The 23,344-nt window shown below is 41.7% G+C and overlaps 1 protein-coding gene across 6 annotated transcripts in view; it reads right to left on the reverse strand.

Annotated features, from left to right (window-relative positions):
• The window catches only part of LOC118645106, a 392,389-nt gene that overhangs the window by 358,881 nt on the left and 10,164 nt on the right, over window positions 1-23,344 (reverse strand). For 2 of the 6 annotated variants that reach the window (XM_036285532.1, XM_036285535.1), the window contains exons 1-2: window positions 9,403-10,232; window positions 8,972-9,063 (exon numbers count right to left, since the gene is read on the reverse strand). In XM_036285532.1, coding sequence (XP_036141425.1) covers window positions 8,972-9,028 — 57 coding nt within the window. In that variant the 5' untranslated portion in view covers window positions 9,029-9,063; window positions 9,403-10,232. Of the gene's footprint in view, window positions 1-8,971; window positions 9,064-9,402; window positions 10,233-17,040; window positions 17,269-23,344 lie in introns of those variants that run through there. The other 4 variants (XM_036285536.1, XM_036285537.1, XM_036285534.1 and 1 more) reach the window with 4 other exon arrangements.

Here is a 23,344-nt window from a genome sequence, read left to right on the forward strand (position 1 = left end):
TAACAAATACGATGCATGTACATATTGAAAACTTTTTTGCAGTATATATAATAGTATTTAAAGACAAAAATCTATTTCTCGCGTTTTTGTAGGCAGGCTCGAGAAGAATTCAATAGCGAGTTTGCCTGAAGAACCACCTCTTCTAACAAACAACCCTCGAGGATTCTGCAAAAGAGCACCGAGGCGAGGCAAATCTTAGCAAAATGATGAATGAATTGAGCCCCCTACAAAGTCAGTGAGACCTTTAGATTTTACTCATGGTGTTGCACTGTTGAATTCCATTCATGATATTCCTAGGAATCTTGAATGAACTTGACGCTCCTTGCAGCCTCGAGAGTTACTATAAGTGCGAGCAAAGAAAGAAGAACATCAGAACATCTAAGCAGGACGATTGGATACGCGCAGATGGCTAGTTTCTTTAAACATTTACAGTTAACAGAAAAACGTTAATAAAACGTACGAATTGTATAAAGTAAATGATAATAATAAATATTTCGCTCGTTTTTTTTAAACTGACAGAACTTTTCATCACTTTTATAACGTATAAAGACAAAATATATACGCAAAATACTTTTATTTTACTTAATAAAAAGGTAAATAAATAAATGAACTTTTCTAATTACATTACATAATTTTAACTAAATAAACCGTTTATGTATCGATATACATGACTCACTATTTATTATTGTTATCGTATATACAATAAGAGTAAAGGAGAATATACCAAGTTCCTTTTGGAAAGATTTCTGCAGACGTCTTCGCACGTCTCGGTCTTTTCGATTTCCCAACAGTTCTTTGAAAGGATACCAACGGAGCAATAACCTATGCTCCTTTTCCGAAAAGCCGCAAAATACGCGAAGCTGATGCTTGATCAATAAACCGAACAATTACTTAGCCAATAATGGATGAGGAAGGCGATTCATTCGAAGTCGCTTCCTCTTGGTCACCAGTCTATCGGTTACATAGAGCGCGTAACAAAGTGCCTGCAGATGGGCCATCTGTCAGAAATGAACTTCGAGCATCAATGAACTTGAAAACCGGGGGCACGACTTATTTTGAATGACTTTCCTTTTAGCCTATTCGCAAAAAAGAGGCTCCCAACTTCTACCTATCTTGTAACATAATTTAACAAAAAAAAAAAAATTTTTTTTTACAGCTCTTCATATAATCAAATTAACTATTATCTGTCAATATCTCATCTATCTCTCAACATATTTTCGCAACATTTATTTTCGTATACAAAATATATAATTTGTGTATAACATTTCTTTATTAAAATTTTTTATATAGATTGATATACTTTGCAATATCGTAGATTGAGTTGAAATTAGATTTTAACTGATAAACATCATACAGATATCGGTTCAGCTCGTATAACAACAAAAGATGCATACACAGAGTGTCGACTTTTCCAGATTACAAAATATACTGAAGAACCACTGTCGTGTCGTGCGAAAGGTGCAAGAGTGAAAAACGGAAAGGTATAATGTCACCCCGAGCGGTGACCAATTGGAAAACTTGACAATAGGTGGGTCCGGAACGCCTTCCAGACTCCAGCCGAAATTCGAGTGCACTCAACTTCGAGTTTCCTGACAATACGCCGGCAATATGTCCCTGCTGAAATTGTCGTTTATTGGCGACACGACAGAATAGGAGAGCGATCACGCGACGTAAACGCTCGGAAAATGATTTTTATGCGGCTTTGATCTCCCGATTCTCACCAGTCTTTTTAATCCGTGGATTGTATACAGCGAATCTCTCTGGCATAATCCATTTAACATCTGATCTCCGTAAACAGAATCGACGTAGTCGCACATTTACTCGCTCGCACAACAGACGACAGCCTTTGTCTAACGCCGACTCTCACAGAAAACAAACGCTGCGGCATTAAAGAGGTGGAAAAAAAAAAGTCTTTTTCCTTGTAAGGCGCGCCCCTAGCCGAGATGTTTGGCATATTTGTCACATTCGAGTAATTCCACGATTGTGTGTGCACCTGCCGCGGCACGAGAAAAGCAAGAGGACACCATAAGAATTCATGGTTAGCACAGAGAATAGGTAGCTCGGCGCGCGCTTGTTCTTGTTTGTTTGTTTCGGGCCCATATCTCTGGACCTAATCGCCCGTGGACCAAAAACCTCGCCGAATCTCATCGGAATTTTTGGGGCAGAAGTGGATCTAGATAAAAATCGGTCCCCGTCTCGTGCACGTAGAAACTGTTTGAGTGGAGACTGATGTTGACAGATGGACGTCTCGATACAATCGTGAGAAACACCTTTAAACTTTCGACAGTCGCTGCTTACGACAAGTGCTTTATATCACACTTTAAATGATTTTTTTAATCTAGCACTATTGCTATGTACTTTATATATTTTTAGTACATTTTTTATTTATTATTTTATATTACTTCTTGTTTATAAAACGTGCCAATCTCTTTAACTGTATTAAGAAATTTGAAAAAATTGTCGTAATAAAGTAAAGTGCAAATAAAGTGATATCTACAAATAGCTCTCGGGAAAGGAATCTTGGACTTGAGTACCTCACCGTGCGAGGATCTGGAGTAATCATTTCTCAAACACTTAAGAATGGTTTTTTGATATGAAATTGCACTACTTGCATCCTCCTTGGCGGAATTCGCCACATCGCCATTTAAGTACGTCGGTTACTTACGTTGCCCTAACAGCTCTTGACGTGTCCAAAGGTAAAATAATTGCCGTGTGATGAATGTGCGCAGACTGCACGAGAATTCCAACTACCTCTCACACTCCCTGAACTTCATCCAGTACATTAAACTTGTTCAGGTTTTATTGTCGTAAACACTCTGTGAAATTCCAGCCCCAAGAATCGAGTTCTCTCGTCAAGATTACAAATTTAAGCTTTAATGTTACATAAATTCTTTCGACATTGTATAAGATAATATTACATGATGTTATGTGATAAATACAAGAAATCTAGTCCAAGTAAGAATTCCATATGGAATCATTTTTCACGAGTAAGTTTTTTACGATACAAATAAATTTTCTGAGAGACTACAATAAAATGAGACAATGAAATGTAAATGTTGACGATGTGGTCACTTAGTATTGCAAGCCTAAATCTCTGGCACACAACGGGCAAAGCAAATTATTCGAAATTCTCTGACCGAGATGTCCGTGAAGATATGTACATCTCGATCTCGCCGCGCTGTATTCGGGGCTGCGTTTGGCCGAACCGATAAATGCATTTGCAGTCGCATTGTGCGATAACATACGGCGCATACGTGATGCGGCAGACGAAAAAACAGCATGTGATTTAACGCGAGAGAGGAATCGGTATCGGGAGCGGAGAAAGTTCCGTACATAACAGCTTGCGGCCAGCAAAAGATTCGCACATTAAATGAAACCGTGATGATAAATGTATAACGGTCTCTGAAAATCGCACGTGATTAATTTCGAATATTTGCACATTCATCAAATATTATGTAACATACGTAATAAACCACTTATATTAAGTAGAATTTATCAAATTTTGATAAATACATTCAAATAACATGCTTAAAATTATTCCCGAAAAATAAGAAATATTTTTCTAGTAGTAAAAGTCTTTTAAAATTTTAGATATTTCAAAAAGCTCTCTGTTAATTCTCTTAATTTCTAAAGCTCTTCATATTTATTACCAAAGATGGATGATATTATGGATTGTTTTAAGATTACAAAAACACTGAACGTTAAAGCAGAAAAAACTATGACGCGAAATAATGAAAAATGATGAAAGAAATCGTTGTATGTGTATTTTCTGCCGCTTTTTATATACAGCTATCATTTTCACGCGACATCTCACAAAATAATCTTAAGTCTCGCAAAGTTCAAGATAAATTTTATAAAATATTATAAGAAATTTTTAAGATATTATTACCACTTTAATAACTTTGAAATAATTGAAGTTTTCTATAAAAACTAAACAAATTCAAAAAGTTAATTTTTCAGGAAAAAATCTCATCTTCAAACCGTTCATTATATAATATAAATATAATAACTTTTCTCCAGGTCTATAATACGTACAATACAGATTTAGACCTTAAAATATTTAAGATTTTAAGAAATTTGTTTTTAGAAATTTTGAAAAACCTTTCAATTCTTGTTTGCTTATTGCCGGAAAAATTTTATATTTATTCCCTATTTTTATATGTTTATATATTTTCAACATAATTTTTGGCGGAACAGAATTATTTATAACTACTAATAGAGAATGATTTAGTGCCATAGCCCAGATTTTGAAAAAAAAAGAACTTGTTTGATTTTTGTAGGAAATCCATCAATTATATATCGATACAAAAGAATTATAAACATTTAGTAGAATGCTTCTGCGCTTCATATTCTAAAGCGCAAAATAAAAATACTGTGCCATTATACGGTCTTCTGCAAACAGAAGTTTGCCAATTACTGGACACACAGCGTTTGCGACGCTTTCCGAAAGCGTTGAAGCAAACAAAACGGATTCGACAACACGATGAGGCTCGATTCGGCTGTTCACGGACGGTGGGTTTTTAATGACTTGTACAAATGAAGTTTCGATAAAAAGGAAGACGGCCGAAGTCGGCTATCGCGGAGCAAACGGCAGCCACTTATCGCAGACATGATGAAGAGAGTGCAGGGTGGGCGCGGACCGAAATGCAACATCGGCTCTGTCTAGACTCCATTTCACGGTATAACGCCGCGTTCTGCCTCGGTAAGATAAAAGCCGCCAACTGGCTAACGAGACGGTATTGTTTATTTTCCCATTTAGACCATCGTGCCGTATAACCAGCCTTTATTGATACGGAGCAGATGCAAGTTGTAATGACTGCTCTGACGTGAGTACGGCTCGATCGCGTACAAATGCATGAAAAATTTCCCAACAGAAATGTATGGCCGATCTTATTATCAGAGAACTGTAAATGACATTACGTACGTACGCAAATGCAAACAAAATCTTTAATTAAATTGCTTTTTTATATATCTATGGAATGTAAATACAAATTTTTTTTTAAATTGTATTTCAAAAATTTTCCGTTATCTGCATGCAAATAAAATTGTAAAATTATTGTTTTATGTAAATTATTGTATATTTGTTTTATGCAAGTTATGTTCTTAACATTATAAGTTACAAATTAAATCAAATAATTTATTTTTACACTTTTATCGGAAGACTTTTAAAACGTCATTTCGAAAGAAAGCAAAGCAAAAAGCTTTAAAGGAATAAGATATTTTGCAAAAAAAGACGGTAACCCATCGCGGTGACGTACATTCACGAGAACTGCGACGTCTTCATAGACTTAAATCGACTCTTCCGACGAATCGTTTCCACACACGAAAAAGTCACAATGGTTCCTTCTGCGCGTTAATCCAATACTAGTTTTTGCAGCGGACCAACTTTCAGCGACGTCGACGGTCGCTCATTGTAAAACGATAGGTTCTTTGCGAGCCGCTCGCAGGCAATGGCAAAAACCGAATCTCAACATCTCCTCACCGTACTGATCGCTGGCTCTCGAGGCCACTCATCGAATAAATATTTCCTCTATCTCGACTCCCTCACCGTCCTCCTCTTGACGATTCCATATTGCGGAATTCGAGCGAACAGCATCATTCAGGCAGGTGCTCGATCGCGAAATCGAGGCTGAGAACAAAATTTTGCCAGCTTATTTTTCTCTCTCGATTTAACGATCCACCGCATATAGCGATAATCAAGAACAAAACTGCAATCGTCGGTTGTTTTTGTTCTTTTGTGTCTTTTTAATTTTTATTTCATTTTTATTCTATAAACTTGTTTTATATTCTACAAAAAAATAAAACGTTACAAAAAATTTAACTGAAAAGCGTTGTTTGCATAATATCCGTGCCTGTGTAATGTCATGTACAGTTAATTCTGTAATATCACACAACAAGTGTAATATTTCGGTTAAATAATTTTGGTATCATATTTACCTATCGCTTACTCTCAGTATACTTTATCATAATTGTACGGGTAAAGGGTTGGCCTCGTGGATACACTCGAAGAAACTGAACGAGAATATAATGCACCCCTTCTCGAACGGATGGAGAAAAAGTACAATCCAGAACCGCAAGCGAGCAATTCGTATACAAATGTGATACTTGAGTGGCGACACTTCATAACAGGGCGATTCAGAAACTGGTTCAGGCTCCCCTATTTTGTTTCACCCCGAGTAGCGTGCCGCATGACAAAGGAAGGATGAACGGGTCTTTGTTGCTGCTAACAACAAGTGTAACGGACGAGAGGGTGTTCGTCTAGTGGAAAATCATCACCTTGTAAGAAACTGATTTGCTTTTTCTATTAGTATTTAAAATAAAATATGATCCGAGTATTTTACAAGTGTTTTATAATTACATAAAGTCACTTTTTAGCGGTCTAAACTTTTAGCTATAGCGACAATTTACGAAAAAATTATTTTATGTTACTTCATGTTACGGAGATTAATGAATCATGCGTATCGTACCACACTGAATACCTTATAATCGTGATTGCAAAATTCTAAAGGATACCGGTTATTCGTTATGCTAATATCGATAAATAACATTTATAGAGCAGTCACAATGTTCTCGCCGCTCACCCTAAGAAATCTCCAAGTGCTTCCAAGCGAAAAACTACCCCACTCGAAGGACGAGTTTCGTTGCGGCAATTGCCCATCTGATAAATGATTTGCGTATTCAAATAATTTCGAGCGAGCCGGGTCTTGGTCCCCCGATTTTTTCTCTTTTTTTTTTTCTCCCTCGTGAACTATAACGGACGAACCGTCACCCGTGTGCGCGGAGAGCGGACACTCGATTAGAACCGTTGGAAAACGCGTTTCTTTCTAAACAAATAATAACGATAACAAGTCGAGCTGTTTAAAGTCGCTGACGCAAAATGATAAAGCGAATTGTCGCGTGCAGATCGCAGGATATTCTCTCGCAGAAAATGCCACGCCGCGCCGGCGCGATACCCTTCGTCGTGAAAAATGACGGTGCCAGGCCGGCGTCATTAAACTTCATTTACAATCCACACCTCATTATAATACAGCCGCATGCGCATCACGCATCGCACAAGGTGGGGGATACCCGTTGAGATTAGCCGGGAAAGAGCAACTAACGACTGGCGGCGTCGACGACACCGAAAAAAAACTGCTTTGCAGCGCCGCGCCGCACCGGCGGAGGGGCCCCGGAGATGCCGCTCGGGCCCGGGCAATCGCTCATGATTTCGCTGCTTTTTGCTCATCAATTCAAGCCACGTCGTCCCTTGCGCCCTTTCAGCCCCGCGCCACCGACGGGAGCAAGAACGTTCGCGAGGTGCATGAGCACCACCCTCGATTTAGCATCTTACGCGAGAATCTTACCGTTCTTCTCAGGGCAATTTAACACCTTCCCAGGCATTTGCCTGCATCAAGATGTTACGGATGAATTTTTTTCTGTTATTCCATAAGCGCACCGTGACTTGCTATGATGTACTACGACTCGTATCCCTTCGTTTAAAATGCAAATTTACTCTTCTAGACAAAATTTTAACGGACGCTGCAACAATTTAGAAACAAATGTCGCCTCACAATTTTTTTTTTTTTTCAAAAAGAATTAAAAATTCCAGACAAAAATAAGTGATCCCCCTCTCGACACAAAATTATGTCAACGCTCGCCGCCCTTGTCTCGCGATAAAGAGCCGACGTCGTGCTACACACGCGATCCACAAGGGACGCAACCCTTCTCCGTGTATCTTGAATGGCGGCCAGTTTCACGTTAATCTCCCGGCATTGACGAACACCTGACCGCACAAGCGACACTTTATTGCGCAGGGCAGCGTCGCGAGAGCATAACGTTGCATAACGAGGCCCGAAGGAAACACCGACAACAACCCCTCGGAGTCGGCGAACTGTAACCTCAGGTGGCCGCCGCGATTGTCACGGGGGACATTCACACCCCGAAAGCAGATATTCTTGCCTTTGGTCTTTCTCACGACACGGCACGGCGATTCACCCTTCATCCCTCTTCATCCCCCTGCGATGGTCTCGATCGTCGCCGTCTCGCTTACGTCGTCGCATCGTCTGCTGATTTCGTATTCAGATGTCCCGTCGACCCTCATTGCGCTGCTGACCCCCCGTCGACTCGGATAAACCCGTTTAATTGAGATCATCCTTACCCGTCAAAGCGTCGCGTCGATCCTCGTCCCGATTGAACCGACGGGAGGAGAAGCGATCAGATTGTTCGAATAAGAAGTACCGCTCGATACACATTCAGACGAAAAAAATCGTCCGATTGTTTCACATTACCCCACTAGTCAGTCGCAGGTAAACTTATACTTTCGCTTCATGAGCGATTTAAACAGTACCAGACCTTTCCAACGGAAAAGTCTGAACCTACACGTATATGTGTCGCTGGGTCATTCTATGTGTCAGCGGAACAACGTGGAGATGAAAGTAAAATCGAACAGAGGAAGAAATTGATTCAATAAAGTAGAGAGCGTGTGTCTAATTAAAAGAAATGATAATTTTCTCGTAAGTATTCACATTGGAAATTATATAAGAAAATAATATTTTTCCTGTGTCTAAAAAAATACTCTTTCTTTTATGAATGTAGGTGCCAATGTGTTTTCTGCAATGTGTACACGATTAATATATAATTGCACCTCAAATTTCACATATCTGTGTATCACGCTGTACGCCGCGCGTGTCGAGTTCTCTAGTTTCTTCTACGGTCACGCAATCGGGACACATCGATCCTTTCCATTCATAAATTCTCCGCGAACACAAACGCGCTCGCGTGCTCGCACGAGCAGATCGTTTTCGCAAGATATAGTAACATCATGTTAGACCGTCATTTTGAACAACGCGCGACGTGACGAAATTGAAGATGTCAAACGCGTCTAGACGCTGTCTCGTCAAACTCGCAACGTCGACACTTTATCCAATTGGACGGTAATAAGTGTCATTGCCGGCCTCAGTGGCGGAAATGCGTGTTAACCTTAACAACAAACCTTCATGCGTTCAATCCGTGACGATAGACGCCGAGGCCTCAGCCGATTAATGCACATCCTTGTCTAAGAGCAACGCAACAGGACATTGGTAACTGAAAAAAAAAGCACGACATTTATCAGACACAATTAAAATAAATAGGGCAGTTATTCCATTCTTAATCTTAGCTTTTAAATTAATAAAATAATCACTTCGTTGTAAAATATGTCTGAAGGAGGCTCTTATGGAAAAACAATGTAGAACTTGCGAAAAAATTGGAAATTATTGGACCGCCATTCGAATTCAATAATAAACTATTGGTTCCAATAGTTTCACGTAAGAGAAAATGTAAATCTTAAGTAGAAGAAAATTAAAAAAATAATTCCACAAATTTTCATTATAATTCTGCTATTATTTATATTCTCGAATGATTTTGTACATAAGAAGACATCACCTGTCGCGAAGGTGCTCTCTCGTGATTTCCATAAACTTTCTCACGGACCGTCATATCACGGGCGAACACTGGCCATCGTTTAGGCCTTCAATAAAGTTACCAAGATATCAGAATCAGAGTTAGCGTGCAGCGAGCACGTCATCCCTTTTGCCTGCGCCTGGATTGGTATACTGGCACCATAACGGTTTATGGTACACCGCCAGTTTATGCACGTATGTAAGCTTGCACGTGTGTTCCCCCCTCTCTCTCTCTCTCTCTCTCTCTCTTTTTCTCTCTCTTCTTCTCTCCCGACGCATCACGTGCATGCACGAGCGTGTATCCGCGAATACACGGCTATTATAGACATGTCACAGTCGTGTATGGCCGTCGCTCGCAGTAAAACCCCCTTGTATATATTATCGATGCGATGCAAGCGTATTTATCGGTCGCTACCACGTTGGTCTCGCAAACGAGGTCGCGTTTAAAACGCTTGGTCTACCTACGCGCGTGTGACTCGATTTCTTTGGAAAAAGGTCAGGGGGATCCATCGCGAATCGATGTCACTTCAATGCTGACATCCCCACCTCTCTGGACGTCTTCATTCTGCATACAGCTCGCGACGCATTCAGAGAAGACACAATGTATCTTTCACCTCATAAATTCGGTAAATCGGTATAATTGCCACGTAAACGTACAACACGTTCGAATATACGTAAATCGGTGCACGATATTTTTCAGCGTTGCTGGCCAGCATCACTGGCAATATTTCTCGTGTGCGTTTCTGCGATTCGTTCGGCGTTCCGCGGGAAAAGAAACCAAGAGTTACGGTATTGTAAAGAGCGCGCACAACGCGTCGTACGTTACGCGCCGCGCAAAAAAAAATTTTTTCCGACTGATTTATCTCGCCACAGCGCACTACGTCGAAAGAGCGACCGGGCGACTTTTCACGGCGTAGAATTAAATTTCTCGTAAAGCGCGCGCGCGCATAATATACGCGCTTCCATGATTGAAGAAAAGGGACAGGGAGACACGAGGGGGCAGGGGGAAGAACCTGCAACATCAGAGAAAGAGGGAGTGTGCGAATCGCGGGACACCTCTCGGCTTGAATTACAGGGCTCTAAAGACGTAGGCACCTGTCATGATTTACAGTCGCGAAATTATGGTTACACGATCGGTAACGATACCGCTCGAATGCGCGCGCGGGCTCAGCTCGGGCCATTATCTTCGGTTCGAGTCCCCCACGAAACCGCGAGATATACGATCGGCGTAAACTCGAGTGCGAATTACGGGGACGATGGCGACGGAATGAGCAACACGCGGCGACCAATTACGGTTTTCGGCCGAAGTAACCGTATCTTTTATCGTATCTTAGATCGGCTTGAAGTTCGCTGTCGCTAATAATACTAATCACCGGCATTAAATTTTAATAGTTTTCAATCATTTAAGAGTTATGAGTTTTAAAAGTATGGTTTATTAAAGCGTGTCTACTTTCTGCTGAACTAAAGACTCGTTCAGAATCGTTAATAGATAACGAAATGTTATTCTTCAACGCATGCATGATATTTAAGAAATTTATCACAGAATCTTTTTTATAAGTTTTTATTTAACGTTTGTTATGTATACGTGAGAATGTAACAATCTGTAAATATCGTAGAGTGAAACATCATTCTAAAAAAGTGCAAATTAAGCTTGTGCAATTTTCAAGTGATTTTTCACTCTACGCCAGATGTGAAAGAAATATGCAAACCAAAAGCTTGCTAGAGCTTCGCATATTTTTCCGATGAAATTTCAATTGAAAGTAAGATAACATCATGTAACATCGCATAATATCGTGTAATACAAGTCATAAAAAAGTAAACCAGCCGAACATACTTCGCTACAAGGCCTGCACGTCTAATTCGGATCTTATCACGACTTTGCCACGCATGTAATCCTCAAAAAAACGGCGATGTTATCACGTCTCGTGGACCGGCGTATATAAATTCATTGATACTCCTCTCTCCCGATTTGTAATACAAGTCTTAATAAATAAACCGCTCTCTACCACGGTACTCGTGAGAAGATACAGCGAGATTAACAGAAGCGCCGAAGAGGAAACAGCAAACGGAGGAGACGGCCAACGAGAAAAATCCCGGTTCACGGGAAGAAAGAAGGTGTACAGGGTCCCGGCGTGCTGCTCGGAGACGAAGATGGCAATGAGGAAGAAGAGAGAGAAAGAGAAAGAGAAAGAGAGAGAAAGAGAGAGAAAGAGAGGGCAAGGAGAACGAGGCCCCGCAATCTACGTTTCCATCTCGTGGCGCGCGCGTGTCCGTCGAGAGACTCTCATCCCGAGTTGGACCGCGGACGGGGGCCTCGTGAGACGAGGCCACCTGCCAGCCGAGTCGTCGGACCTCCCCTTCGTCCCTCGGCGCCCTTGTCCTGTGTACTGACATCGCGCGCGCACGGAGTGGGGCCCCCAGAAGATGCACCCGAAGACCCAACCCCTTTCCAGGCGAGCGCACTCCTACAGCATTCTCGCGTTATGCTTCTCGACCCCGATGATCCTCGCGGATGATTATATAGTGGGCATACTGGCAAGACACCGCAGCCTCGGACGGAGTCACGAAGGGACTCGCGTCCATCGCGATCTATCGCGCTTTAATGATCAATCGACAGAAACGTGCCGCAACCCGGGATTTAATGATCATTGATCGCAAGTTAGAAGGATATACGAACATTTAATACGCATCTAATAAGCTAATTGCGCTTTTCGGAGAAAAGAAAAATGTAAAGTACCTTTAATTACCTAGATAATTTTCAAAGTACCTTTAATCGTTTTCGTAATAAAAAAAAAGAAAGAGAGAAAAGCAAATGGGAAGTTTATTTAAATATTTAATTTTTTTTCTCTCGTAACTTTTAAAGAATAAATCTATGGATCCCCTTATTTTCAAATTGTATACATGTACACATAAAAATTTTACAAAAATTAAATTCTAAAAAAAGGAGTATTCTCTGTCCGTGAATTGCGAAGGTTTAAACCGGAGTCAAAAATGATGAGCAATTTGCTGATCTCTGTACGGAGAAACCAATGATGTGGAAGATACGCGACCTTCTCTGTACACCGATTATAGTACGCAGTAATATCCCGATAATTTGCGCAAGTAATTTCCTGGCGCAGGTGATAATCTCCCATGAAAATAATTCGCAAACGTGACGTCGCTTTCGACGATACGTTGCCCCTTTTCGATCATACTTATCTTCTCTTTACGAGCTTGATCTCAGTCATTAAAAAAAATACAAAAGTAAAAAATACAGATTTTAATATTTATCTAATAAACATTAACACGTAATAAACAATAATGAAATATAAGTGTATATAAGATAAAATAATATTAAAATTTACATGGATTAAATTATATCAAATAAGAATTTACTGAATTTTATTAAATATGTTGCATATTTAGATTTCTAAAATTGCAAATTTCTGCATCAGGAAGAGCCTATTATTTCCTCATTTAAGATATCGTCTCTCTCAGATTTCTACTTGCTCATTTAATGTATACGCGAATTTTGATATTACGAAAGATCTTTAAAAAAAAAAAAGCTTTGCACAACAGGAAAGAAGAGGGAGAGAGAAAGAGAAAGGGAAAAAGAGATTATCCCTTCGGGGAGACCCCCGCTAGGGTGACCCCGGGTGCCCAACGCAGTAAATCCCTCGGTGGTTCGAGAAACGCGAGACCCGTAAATTACGTACTTTGCTCATGCAGAAAGGATCGCGTTCAGGTGCAGAGGTCAGCAGAAATAATGACGGCGGTGCCCGGGGAGATGATCTATCCCGTAATATCTCACGGCGTGCCTCGCGGCCGTCACGAGACGTTCGGGCTCGCGCTGTTTTCTCGAGCGATTTTAAATGGGCTCCCTGTCTTTTGACAGACAACCGCGAGTAATCTCATACCCCGTGCATAATCAAAACGAGATTTCTTAATGCTGATACCGGGCAGAGATATGAGAGGCGCGCATCAGAGCTTAGAAGCGCGATGTCATAGTAGGAAATTAATCTCTTGTAGCGCAAATCTTTTCCCTTTTGCAGGAAGAGTCCTTTTCTCATCAAGTTAGGAGGCTGTTATCACTATAGATAAAATAATTTGACAGGGTTCTAAAAAAGAATAAATTTATGCCAGTACGATGACGCGAGAGAACAAAGACGTAAAGATAATAACGCTAGATTGCAAATAAAATTTGCGGTATGACTCAATTACTTTCTCTAATACGACAGATAGAAGCTTTTATTAAAACGTGTATTAAATGCCGAAGACGAGAGTCATAAAGTCGGGAAAGAAAATTCTGCGCGTAAGCATGTCAGTCACGATCGCACGCGTATCAAAATTGCATCTCCCCTCCCTATGATTCGTCACTTCTCCGACAGTCGCGGCGGCCCCTTCTCTTCTCCTTCTCTTCCTCTCAAATCTAACCCCGCCGGGCTTTCGGCCCCCCTTCGATCGTCGACACCGTTGTAATTGCGCCGTCATAAACCTGGCGACAAAAGGAGGCGATACACGCGTGCATCCGCTCGCGGCTTCCCACGTCTCGTGCCTTTTTTTTCCAACGTTCCATAAATATTTACGCGATTTCATTCATTCGCGCCACGTAGTACAAGTCCGTCCGTGTGAATGCACTCGGCTCTCGCGGTTGCATCGTATGCAACAGACCCACGCGACGGGAAGTAAGATCGTCACGCGACGAAAAAAACCGGGAGTTTGATTTACTTCCGACGCGCCCCTCGCGACGATTCAACGGATGTTGATTGTTGATTCACGTAGTATAGAAGAAATCTTACAAGCTTTTCTCGCCTAAAGTTTTCGCTAAAAGATCGTGATCTTGCAAAAAATCTAACAACGATATCACATCCTCGCGCAAGAAAAACGGAAATGAAATGTCTCTGAAAAATCAGAAAAATGGCGAACAACGGGAGGGAACACCGACGATATTTAAAAAAAAATGGTTTCTGCGGCGTATCGCGCTCTAGCGATTCTTTTCTACCAGCGATTCGCGAGCTGTCACTTTGTACACCGAAAACAAGGCGAGGCCGGACGGTTTGAGGTCGAGTTATTTTTCAACGGAACTGCTCCGGTCTGCTTACCGCGCAAACTGCGGACGTTCTCGCGCGCGAACTTTTTCTCCGATCATCTTGTCTCGTGCCTCATCTGATAACGTGACATCACGATTACATGGGAACGGACGCCACCGCCGGCGATCGTAAAGACCACCGGCGGACATCGAAGCTGCGAACTGTGTTCAGGGACGCATTCTATCCTACGCAGGCAAGATATACAGGCACACAAAATATCAATTTTACGTCAATTTTACGTATAATCTTCAGATCAATTTTGAAAAAAACGTATTTTCTTTTAATCAATTATACTTGCGTATTTTCTTCACAAAAATGTTTCTACTTAAAAAATTTATTAGCTTTCACAAAATTATTGAAAATAGAAATAATTGAAAAATCAATTAACTCATTTGGACAATTATTGACTCTGGATTCAACACAAAATATATAATATAAAATTTAAATAGGCGAAATGGAAATAAACAGATGCAATACGTACGATTACAAAAGTCAGCTTGAAATTATGATCGTCCCTGACGCGCGCAGCCGCAAGAAACGCTATCGATTTCGAGGTGGATTAATCGAGAAATTCGCAGTGGCCGCTGACGCTGCACACCACGATATGGATCGAGAAGAAAGAGAAAGAGGGAGGGAGAACCGAAGATCATTTTACACGCCCGTTAATGTTCTCGTAACAGAGTGTTTTTTGGATGCAAACGCGCATGGCTGATACGCCATAAAGGCGCAATAAGTTAAAAGATAAATTGCACTCGCACAGCCAGGACGTAATTACTTTCTCTTGTCTGTTGCAAAGGTATGTTTTCTGTACTATTCCGTTACCACTTGATTTTAATGAGAAAAGCAAGACAGACGATGATCCATCTACCGACTTTATGCTGAAAATCATAATGGATTCGTGCCATTGTTAATCTCTTCCTTCTAGCAACCCCTTCTAGCAAGCTAGTACTAGTCACCAATCGAAAGAGACGCAAATATGCAAATCCTCTCTCTAAAAAAAAAAAGGAGAGAAACCAGAATCTCCACCATTGACTGATCGGTGTATGCAAATTCCGTAATGACGGATCAGCCAGAGCATCGTGACACGTGACGTCATGCTGCGCCGAGTAGGTATCAAAATGATTTTGATAAATTCGAGCGTTAGATGTTCTCCCCTTCGCGCGGTGAGAAGGCAACGGCCCATCTATCAGTATTATGCCAGCCGTGGGAAGAAGAGATTGGGGTGGCTCCTTTATTTAAGTCTTTAATCGATTCGAATCAACACGGAGATGCATCTCGAATCGAAAGACACTCGCGTCGTAGACTTTACTTGACTGATAATGAAAGAATAAATTACAAATTAAATTCCAGTTTATTAAATTCTAATAAGAATTTCTTACAGATCAAATTTTAACTCAACTCAATATGTGTATTTAAATTAAAATATTTAAGTAAATTTATATTCTTATTTCATCCTCGTTAATAATTTTGTCCTAACAATGCACTTTTAATGCAATCGGCGAGGAGAGCTAAAAGGAATATGTACTATCACGTTGCTTTTACCTTTCGCGATAAATGCTCTCCGATAAAAAAAAAAGTCGATCGTGAAACGTAGGGGATATATTCGATCTTCGCTAGGCGACATTGATTTACATTTGAATAGGATGCTTAGCCCGAAGACCTCGCTACATCGTCGGAAGGAGCGAGGGAGAGAAAAAGAGAAAGGAAGACGAAGAATAGGCGGTCTCGAAATAGTGAGAGAAATAGAGAGGAGAGAGTAACCTCCGCGCCGGTCGCTCGGAGTCATCGCAAACTAATAGACGTCTGATTGCGGTTGCCCGCGAGAGTTTTGACTCGTCAGTACAAATATTTATCTTCATCCCCGTGTGCATTCACGCACAGCGTGCGATGCATTAAGGCGCCGATCGCGCTATCGGCGCATATAGATGCATTAATCTTGATCGGCGCGCTCCGCAGCACACGCAACATATTCATGGCGGACGAGAGCGCGTATGCGGGGGGTTGAATCAATATTTAACTTATTGCGACTGACCGTGGCGCTGATTAATGGACCTGTACGTTCTAGAACGAAAAGGCTGGATATTTCAAAAGTAAATTTTCCACCCGATAGCATTGGAGAGAAATATCGAGATCCTAAAATATTATGGCTGACATAAATAAAAAAATATAAACGTTTTAATTAAAAAAAAAAAAAGTTCTATCGTACATTGAAAGATGGATTAAAAAATACTATTAGAAAAAAATATATTTTTTACTTTAATATTTTTTAATTCTCCACTGATCGTTCGATAAATAAATATTTTTCAAAGTCTTTGACAAAATAAAATTGAGAAAACAATCATGTACAAATATACTGTAGAAATTGTCAATAAAAAGTTAGAAAATTCTAAAGTTAATTTTTATTTTATATGTTTGTGTAATTTAAAAAAATAAATGTAAACTGACCGTTCATACGAGAGCAATGGAAGGTTAAGCGAGCAGATTCTACAAAACAAAACTCTTTTTTTTTTTTAAACATAAGATATTCAAAGTTGCGATATGCACCTACGCACCGTGGTCTGTGATAGGTAGTCGGATCCATGTCCGGGTCAACATTGCGTATCCGTAGGATGCACGTCGATGCACATGTATGCACCAGCAGTTCGCCCTCGCATCTTGCGCGCTACAAGAACTCGTCCAAGAGACTGCACGTGCGATGCAAATGAGCAGCGATAAAATTTCCATTGCTCAACGTGAGCGTGCTTTTTAAAAATGTAAGATAAGATGCACGTTGCGCTCAAAATAATCAAATAAAATATAAATTAACGTGTAATATCAACAAATTATTTCAAAGACTTTCAATTTTAAATTGACAGAATTGGCTTCCCGCACATACGATTTCTATGGAACCGGAATTCAGGAGCGGGTTTTTTTTTTGGCGGCTCGCGAGATCAACCCGACAGTCGACATTCCCCGGGGCTGCAGCATCGAGATGCGACGGCGCGGCGGCTGCAATGTGGACGACGAAGTGTAGGGGAAAAAAGGGAGCGCGCATTGTCAACGCGCTCGGAACCGTAGTTCGAGCCTGTCAGCCATAACAAATTGTAACTCCGGTAGCCGGACGCGGTGTCGCGGCCACGGTCCGCGTGATTAATTGTAACGTCGCTGCCGCATGCCCGGACGATTTTTTCTACGAATTATTTGCATGTCAAGGCGGATTGATGGAAGCGCGCCGAAGCGAAGGCCCCGACGGACGCATCTGAATGCAACACGTGGACACACGCGCGGACGGCCGCGCTAAGCGTGTATGTACGTACGTGCGAAACGCGCCCTCGGTGAGCGAGCACGACGCCGGCCGCGCCGTCGCGATGTTGAATTCCCAAGGTGGGAATTTAACTTTCAAATGCGCCGCGCGGATCGAAACCGACGTACGCTGCACCGACGCCGCTCTTTCGAGAACGCATAATTTCCGCATGCAATGCGAATTTCCGCGATATCATCGCGCGATACGCGCCACATCATTCCAAAAGCCTCTTGCCAATGAAAGACGCAAGCATACGAGAAAAAAAAAATGATTCGATAATTCTGGCAACAAACGCACTGCTTTAAATGGCAATTTAAGAGAATTATTATCAATGTTCACATATCAATATTATAAAGCGTAAGCCATACAAGTTTCGCTCTGGAAACATTTAAAAATTGTATATCTAATATTTTCTACTCAAAATATGTAACGTTTAATAAACACAAAACAATTTTTTTACTATATCAATAAAATATTAATAATTAATATGATAAAGAAAGCTCGTTTAATCAATTGGAAACAAAGAAAAATTTCTTTAGTGAAATATAGATCCTAAAATATATACAGGAAGCAAAAATAACACGAGCAAAAAGTACTCTAACCTTTCGACTCAAAAACTCGGACGATTTCGCGAGTTAAAATAAAAGATATACGGCTGCCCTTCGATTTCTTGCGCTATTGGCGCACGCTGGAAGATTTGGGGCCCATAAAGAACAGACGGAAGACAATGCCACGACGCGACTCGAAGAAACAAAGCCTCCAACTGGCGGTCGGCCACGAAGATGATATCACATATTTTACGATCTTGCGGGGGATACTTTATGCCCCGTACTGGTCGCAAAGGGTTCGACGTGCGTGCGACGGTTTATCTCGACAGTCCAATGATACAAAAATACGCAGGTGTCATATTCCGCTGAAATATCTCATGCTTCTCTCTTGCATCATCATTCTTACTTGGCGTCAATCTTTGAGAGCCTCCCCCAACGCGAATGAACATCTATAAAACTTTGTAATTAACGACAATTCTGTCTAAATTTTTAACAATTCTTTGTGGAAATTATTTATTTAAATATGTGTACTTAATGGAAAACAGTTCTACAGCTTTCGCATTTGCGAATCAATCTATTGTACCATTCTTGTTCACGCAACTTAGCCGCACTCCTTTATATATTATCGTCTCATGTGTCCGCCTACATGATATTCAATCAACCGTACCACCGGGATTCTAATTTCAAGCGGCATCGTGCACAGAGCACCGTATCAAAAAGGAAGACGCGCGCGACTATCCTTTTTAAATACGTCGGGTCAATCAGCGAATCAATTTAAAATCAATCATGTAGAACGCGCACGATTGTTCTAGATGAATGACTTTGAAAAAAGCTCCCAATCTTATTTCTACACGAGACTCTGTAGAAAGTGAAATAGTTCGTTCACATTCATTATAATAATTTAGTCTTCCATTCATTATCTATGTGGCACAATGATTATTTATACGTTGTAATTTGTAAATCAAATGCATTACTTTTATACCACCTAAACAATATTCATCTGAAACCGCACAAATCCATTTGAAAAAACGTTCGCGTCGGTTGAAAAGTCTTGTGGGAGTCGTCCGTGTGAATGAAAGCCTTCCCCCCCCCCCCCTCCAACATCGTCTTAGCGAGCAACGAGCTAAACAATGACAGACAGGATAGATTCCGTCACGAATCTTCTTCCCACCAATTCACGTACATACGTACAACTCACAATGGGCAGTGACAACCTCGAAAGGACGTTCGACATCTTGCCGTACCGTTCAGAACGTATACCGGTCACGTAACTCATTTCCTACACGATAACGTCACCATGGAATTTCATTATTGAAAAAAACGATTGAGGGATCGTTAAGCACCGAACTCTCCGAGTCATCAATAGTAAGAATCAGCCGCCGACTCGTCCCGAATATAAACACGATTTGAACTTTTACAATCGACACGAATTTCGTCAGATAAAATTATTTAACTTGTGTAGAAACTAACAAATATTTTTTCTTATTCTTATAAGATAACAGTGAAAATAATTTCTTTCGTATTGTTTAAAATCTCTGATTCGTTAAAAAAATGCAATAAGTAATGTTAAATATAGAATGCACGTAGAGGATGAATGAGTTCTTTCTACGAATGTCAAAGTTGCGAGAGTATAGCTCTCGAGATGTTTCGTTTGGGTAAACCTGTCAAACGCCACAGCGTCACGAAGGCAGGCAAATGCTGAACTCATGATTAGTTCAAATTTACAGCTGAGCAACAACTGTAACATCGTTGGATCCGCGTTTCGGAACAACTCGCCACGCCCATGCTCTTGAATACCATCGAGTAGACGCGTGTGTCTTTTAACTCTAATTACCACCTCGACATCTGCTTTTACACAGCGTTAGCTCACCCATTAATTTCCATCTCTAGGCACATGCGTTTGTCTTTCCGCCTGCGTCGAACGATAAATCATAGCCAGCGAAAATATTTTTTCTGTGGGCCTCCGGTTTTAACATTTCCTCTTTCATTCCTGTCACGTTATTTCTTATACACGGTTGTCCTTTCCCTCATATTCCGAATTCCTCGAAGACTTTTTAACGTAATACAAAAAATTATTTCGCCTCGTAATAATTACACAATCCTTCCGAGAATCCACACCCCTTATAATCCCGTATAATGCTGAGATAATAAAAAAAAGGGAGGGGGTAAAGTTATGCGTTCGTTGCGAATCGGCGAAGAATCGAGGTGGCAAACATCCCATCCCGTCAGTGCCGCGTCAATTTTTGTTCTACAGGCAGCAAACATTTTTGTTCGATCGAAGAAGTGGCCCCTTGAATGAATCCACTTAACGAGCGATCGAGACCGCTCTTCCGCCCTCGAACACGGCGAAAGGGAGACTCTCCAAGCCCGAACAACAATGGGTCCTCATCGTTCTCTCTTGTGATTCGAAGTACGTTTGACGGACATGAAGATGGCCAGCCTTTCTTCGACCTCGAGCGTCTGCGTGGCGAAGCCTTTTTTTTTATAAAGTATCAATAAGATATCACCTGCTTGAGATATTAACCCCGATGCACCGACGCTATTCGATCAACAGATCAGTAAGTACGTGATACCTATCCTATTCATCCTTCTCTATTATGAATAGTAAAATTAGCATGATGACGAAATTATACGTTGCCTCGCTAATCTACAAAAAAAAATCAACGATTTCATTAAATTTAAATCGACTATAACACAAAAAGTACCGTACGTACATAAAAATTGCAAGGTATACGTAAGAGCCGCGTCGAGTGAAAAATCCTGTTAAAAGAAACGGCAATACGCTCGACTAACGAGACGAACATTAGGCGATCAATCAACCTTATCTGCCGTTACGAAGAAGTAGAAGCCGAAATACGTTCGTGTTTCATTCCAAGTGTTCTGCTGTGAATTTATTAAGCGGCTCTTAATGCGGTGCGCCTAGTAACGTGAAATAAACGAGCGCGGCCGGGCGGCTACCACTCGATACCCGTTAGCAGTCGCCCACGCGAGTCGCTCTCGCCTCCTCCGCCCGTTCCCTTCTCGAGCGAGCTCGCTTCGTCAACTTCCAACGACGACAAGGCGCAACGAAGTGAGATATCCAAGATAGACCGGGACGAGATCGGAGCGAGATCCTCTCCGGTCGCACACCGTCATTCTTTATCCCGTAAAAGGCGCGCGATAGCACCGTGCCGGAAAATACGGAAGCCGCGGCGGCTAAGTAATCCACCCACGCGACCTCGATTCCAATCCTCTATTCTCTTGTAACAAACGCTAAATTTCTCATTGTTGGGACTCGATTTACGAGATTGTACAGATTCTACGATAAAATTTTATTTTTAAATAGAGTGAGAAAATAAAAAAGAAATATAAAAACGCTCTCGAAAACGCTTCTAGAAAAATTAACTTTGCTCTGTGAGGTTTGGAAAAGGATAAACCGACGGGATTTGACGAATCGGCGCATTTGACGAATGAGGAGGCATAATGAAGCGGCATGCTCGTTGACATTTTGATCTCTTCGATAGTCGCGCGTCAGGATTGCCTCTCCAAATCCTTTTAGATCCCCCCGGACACAAAGGACACACTCTCCTGCACGTCTACTCCGGCGCATTGACGTAGGCGTTATCGATTGATGCTCGCGTACCGATGTCTCGGCCACGATTCTCCTGCTTTTAGGACGCGAGATTCTGGACCGAGATCCTGGACGACGAGGTCGGGGCAGTGACAATAGTCCAATGGGGAATCTTATGCAAGCTTATCGTGCTTTTTATCGCGAGGTAGACATCTATAATTTATTTCTTGCTTACCAGGCTAAACTCGCCGCGACGAGACTACTTAGGCCATTAGAGAAATAATTACATTTCTAAGAAAGGCGTACGAATCGCCGCGTCACCGTATACGTTACTTCCACAAAACTAGGACAGCCCGCATTTTTTTGTCGTTGCTTTAAGCTTTAATTATCGCCTCCCATCGGATTACCCCGCCGTCTCACACTGATTGAAACAATTTCTTTCCGCTTCGGAGTTTTTGTCCTCTCGGATCGAGCTTATACAGCCGGGAGGAAACGCGTAAAAAGGAAAGCCTTATGAGAGAGCCGTGTCGCCGAAAGGGCATAAATCCCTCGTTTACAATGCCGGTCTGCTCGGCACACGTGTCCGCGCGAGTGAACTTTGCCGCGCGGATGAATGAAACTCTTTGACGAACGCGTTCTGCCCGGTCGGAAGGCTGCAGCAGGCGGAGAAGGCTTGTCTGGCCTCCCGTTCTGGGTTATCGTCGTCACGGTGCCGGTTGTCGTCGTTGGTGGTTCCCGGCTTCTCTCGGCATCGAGCCGCCATAAACAGTAGGTCCGATTATTAACGCGCTTCGCCGCGACACGTGATCCCACCACCTCCACACATTTCCGGCAATTCGATCGAGTATTCGTGCTATTACAGCAATACACCGAACGAAAGTCAAAGATGATCGAAAACTTGACAAGAGAGAAAGAACACGTTACATTTGCCAGAAATTTAAATCCGCTTAATCCGAAGATTTCTTGTCGCAACATTTCAAATCACGTTTCATCAAAACTGCGTCGCCGATGTGAAAAACTCCAGTCGAGCATCCTACACCAAATATTCACGTCCGGTTTCACCTCTGCCTAAAGCATCCTCGCGTTAGCGCGTCATCCTGAGCGTAGACACCGTAGCGTAGACACCGGCGTTAATGAGGCAGGCAACGCGCTGCCTAGCATCTTTTATTCATTTCACGACAAGGAGCGAACAGTGACGACCGCTTTCGCGCCACCGTAGCGTACATACGTGGTAGCTACCCACGTGCGTCTCGCCATATTGCATTTCCGGTTCGAGAAATGTTATAACGCCGCGGTTGGAAACCCCGCGCCCCTGCTATCGCGATTTCCTGTCTGTGATCTGCTGTTTCTCCCTCTCGCCGGATTATGTCTCTGTGTCTCTCTCTCTCTTTGTTTTTCCCTTTGTCTCTCGATTTATCGCAGACCCGTCTTTCCCGAGTAACGATTCGAGATTTTCCCCGCGGCTTACTTCTTCA

Source organism: Monomorium pharaonis, chromosome 4 (assembly GCF_013373865.1).
Source record: "Monomorium pharaonis isolate MP-MQ-018 chromosome 4, ASM1337386v2, whole genome shotgun sequence".
Taxonomy (NCBI): domain Eukaryota; kingdom Metazoa; phylum Arthropoda; class Insecta; order Hymenoptera; family Formicidae; genus Monomorium; species Monomorium pharaonis.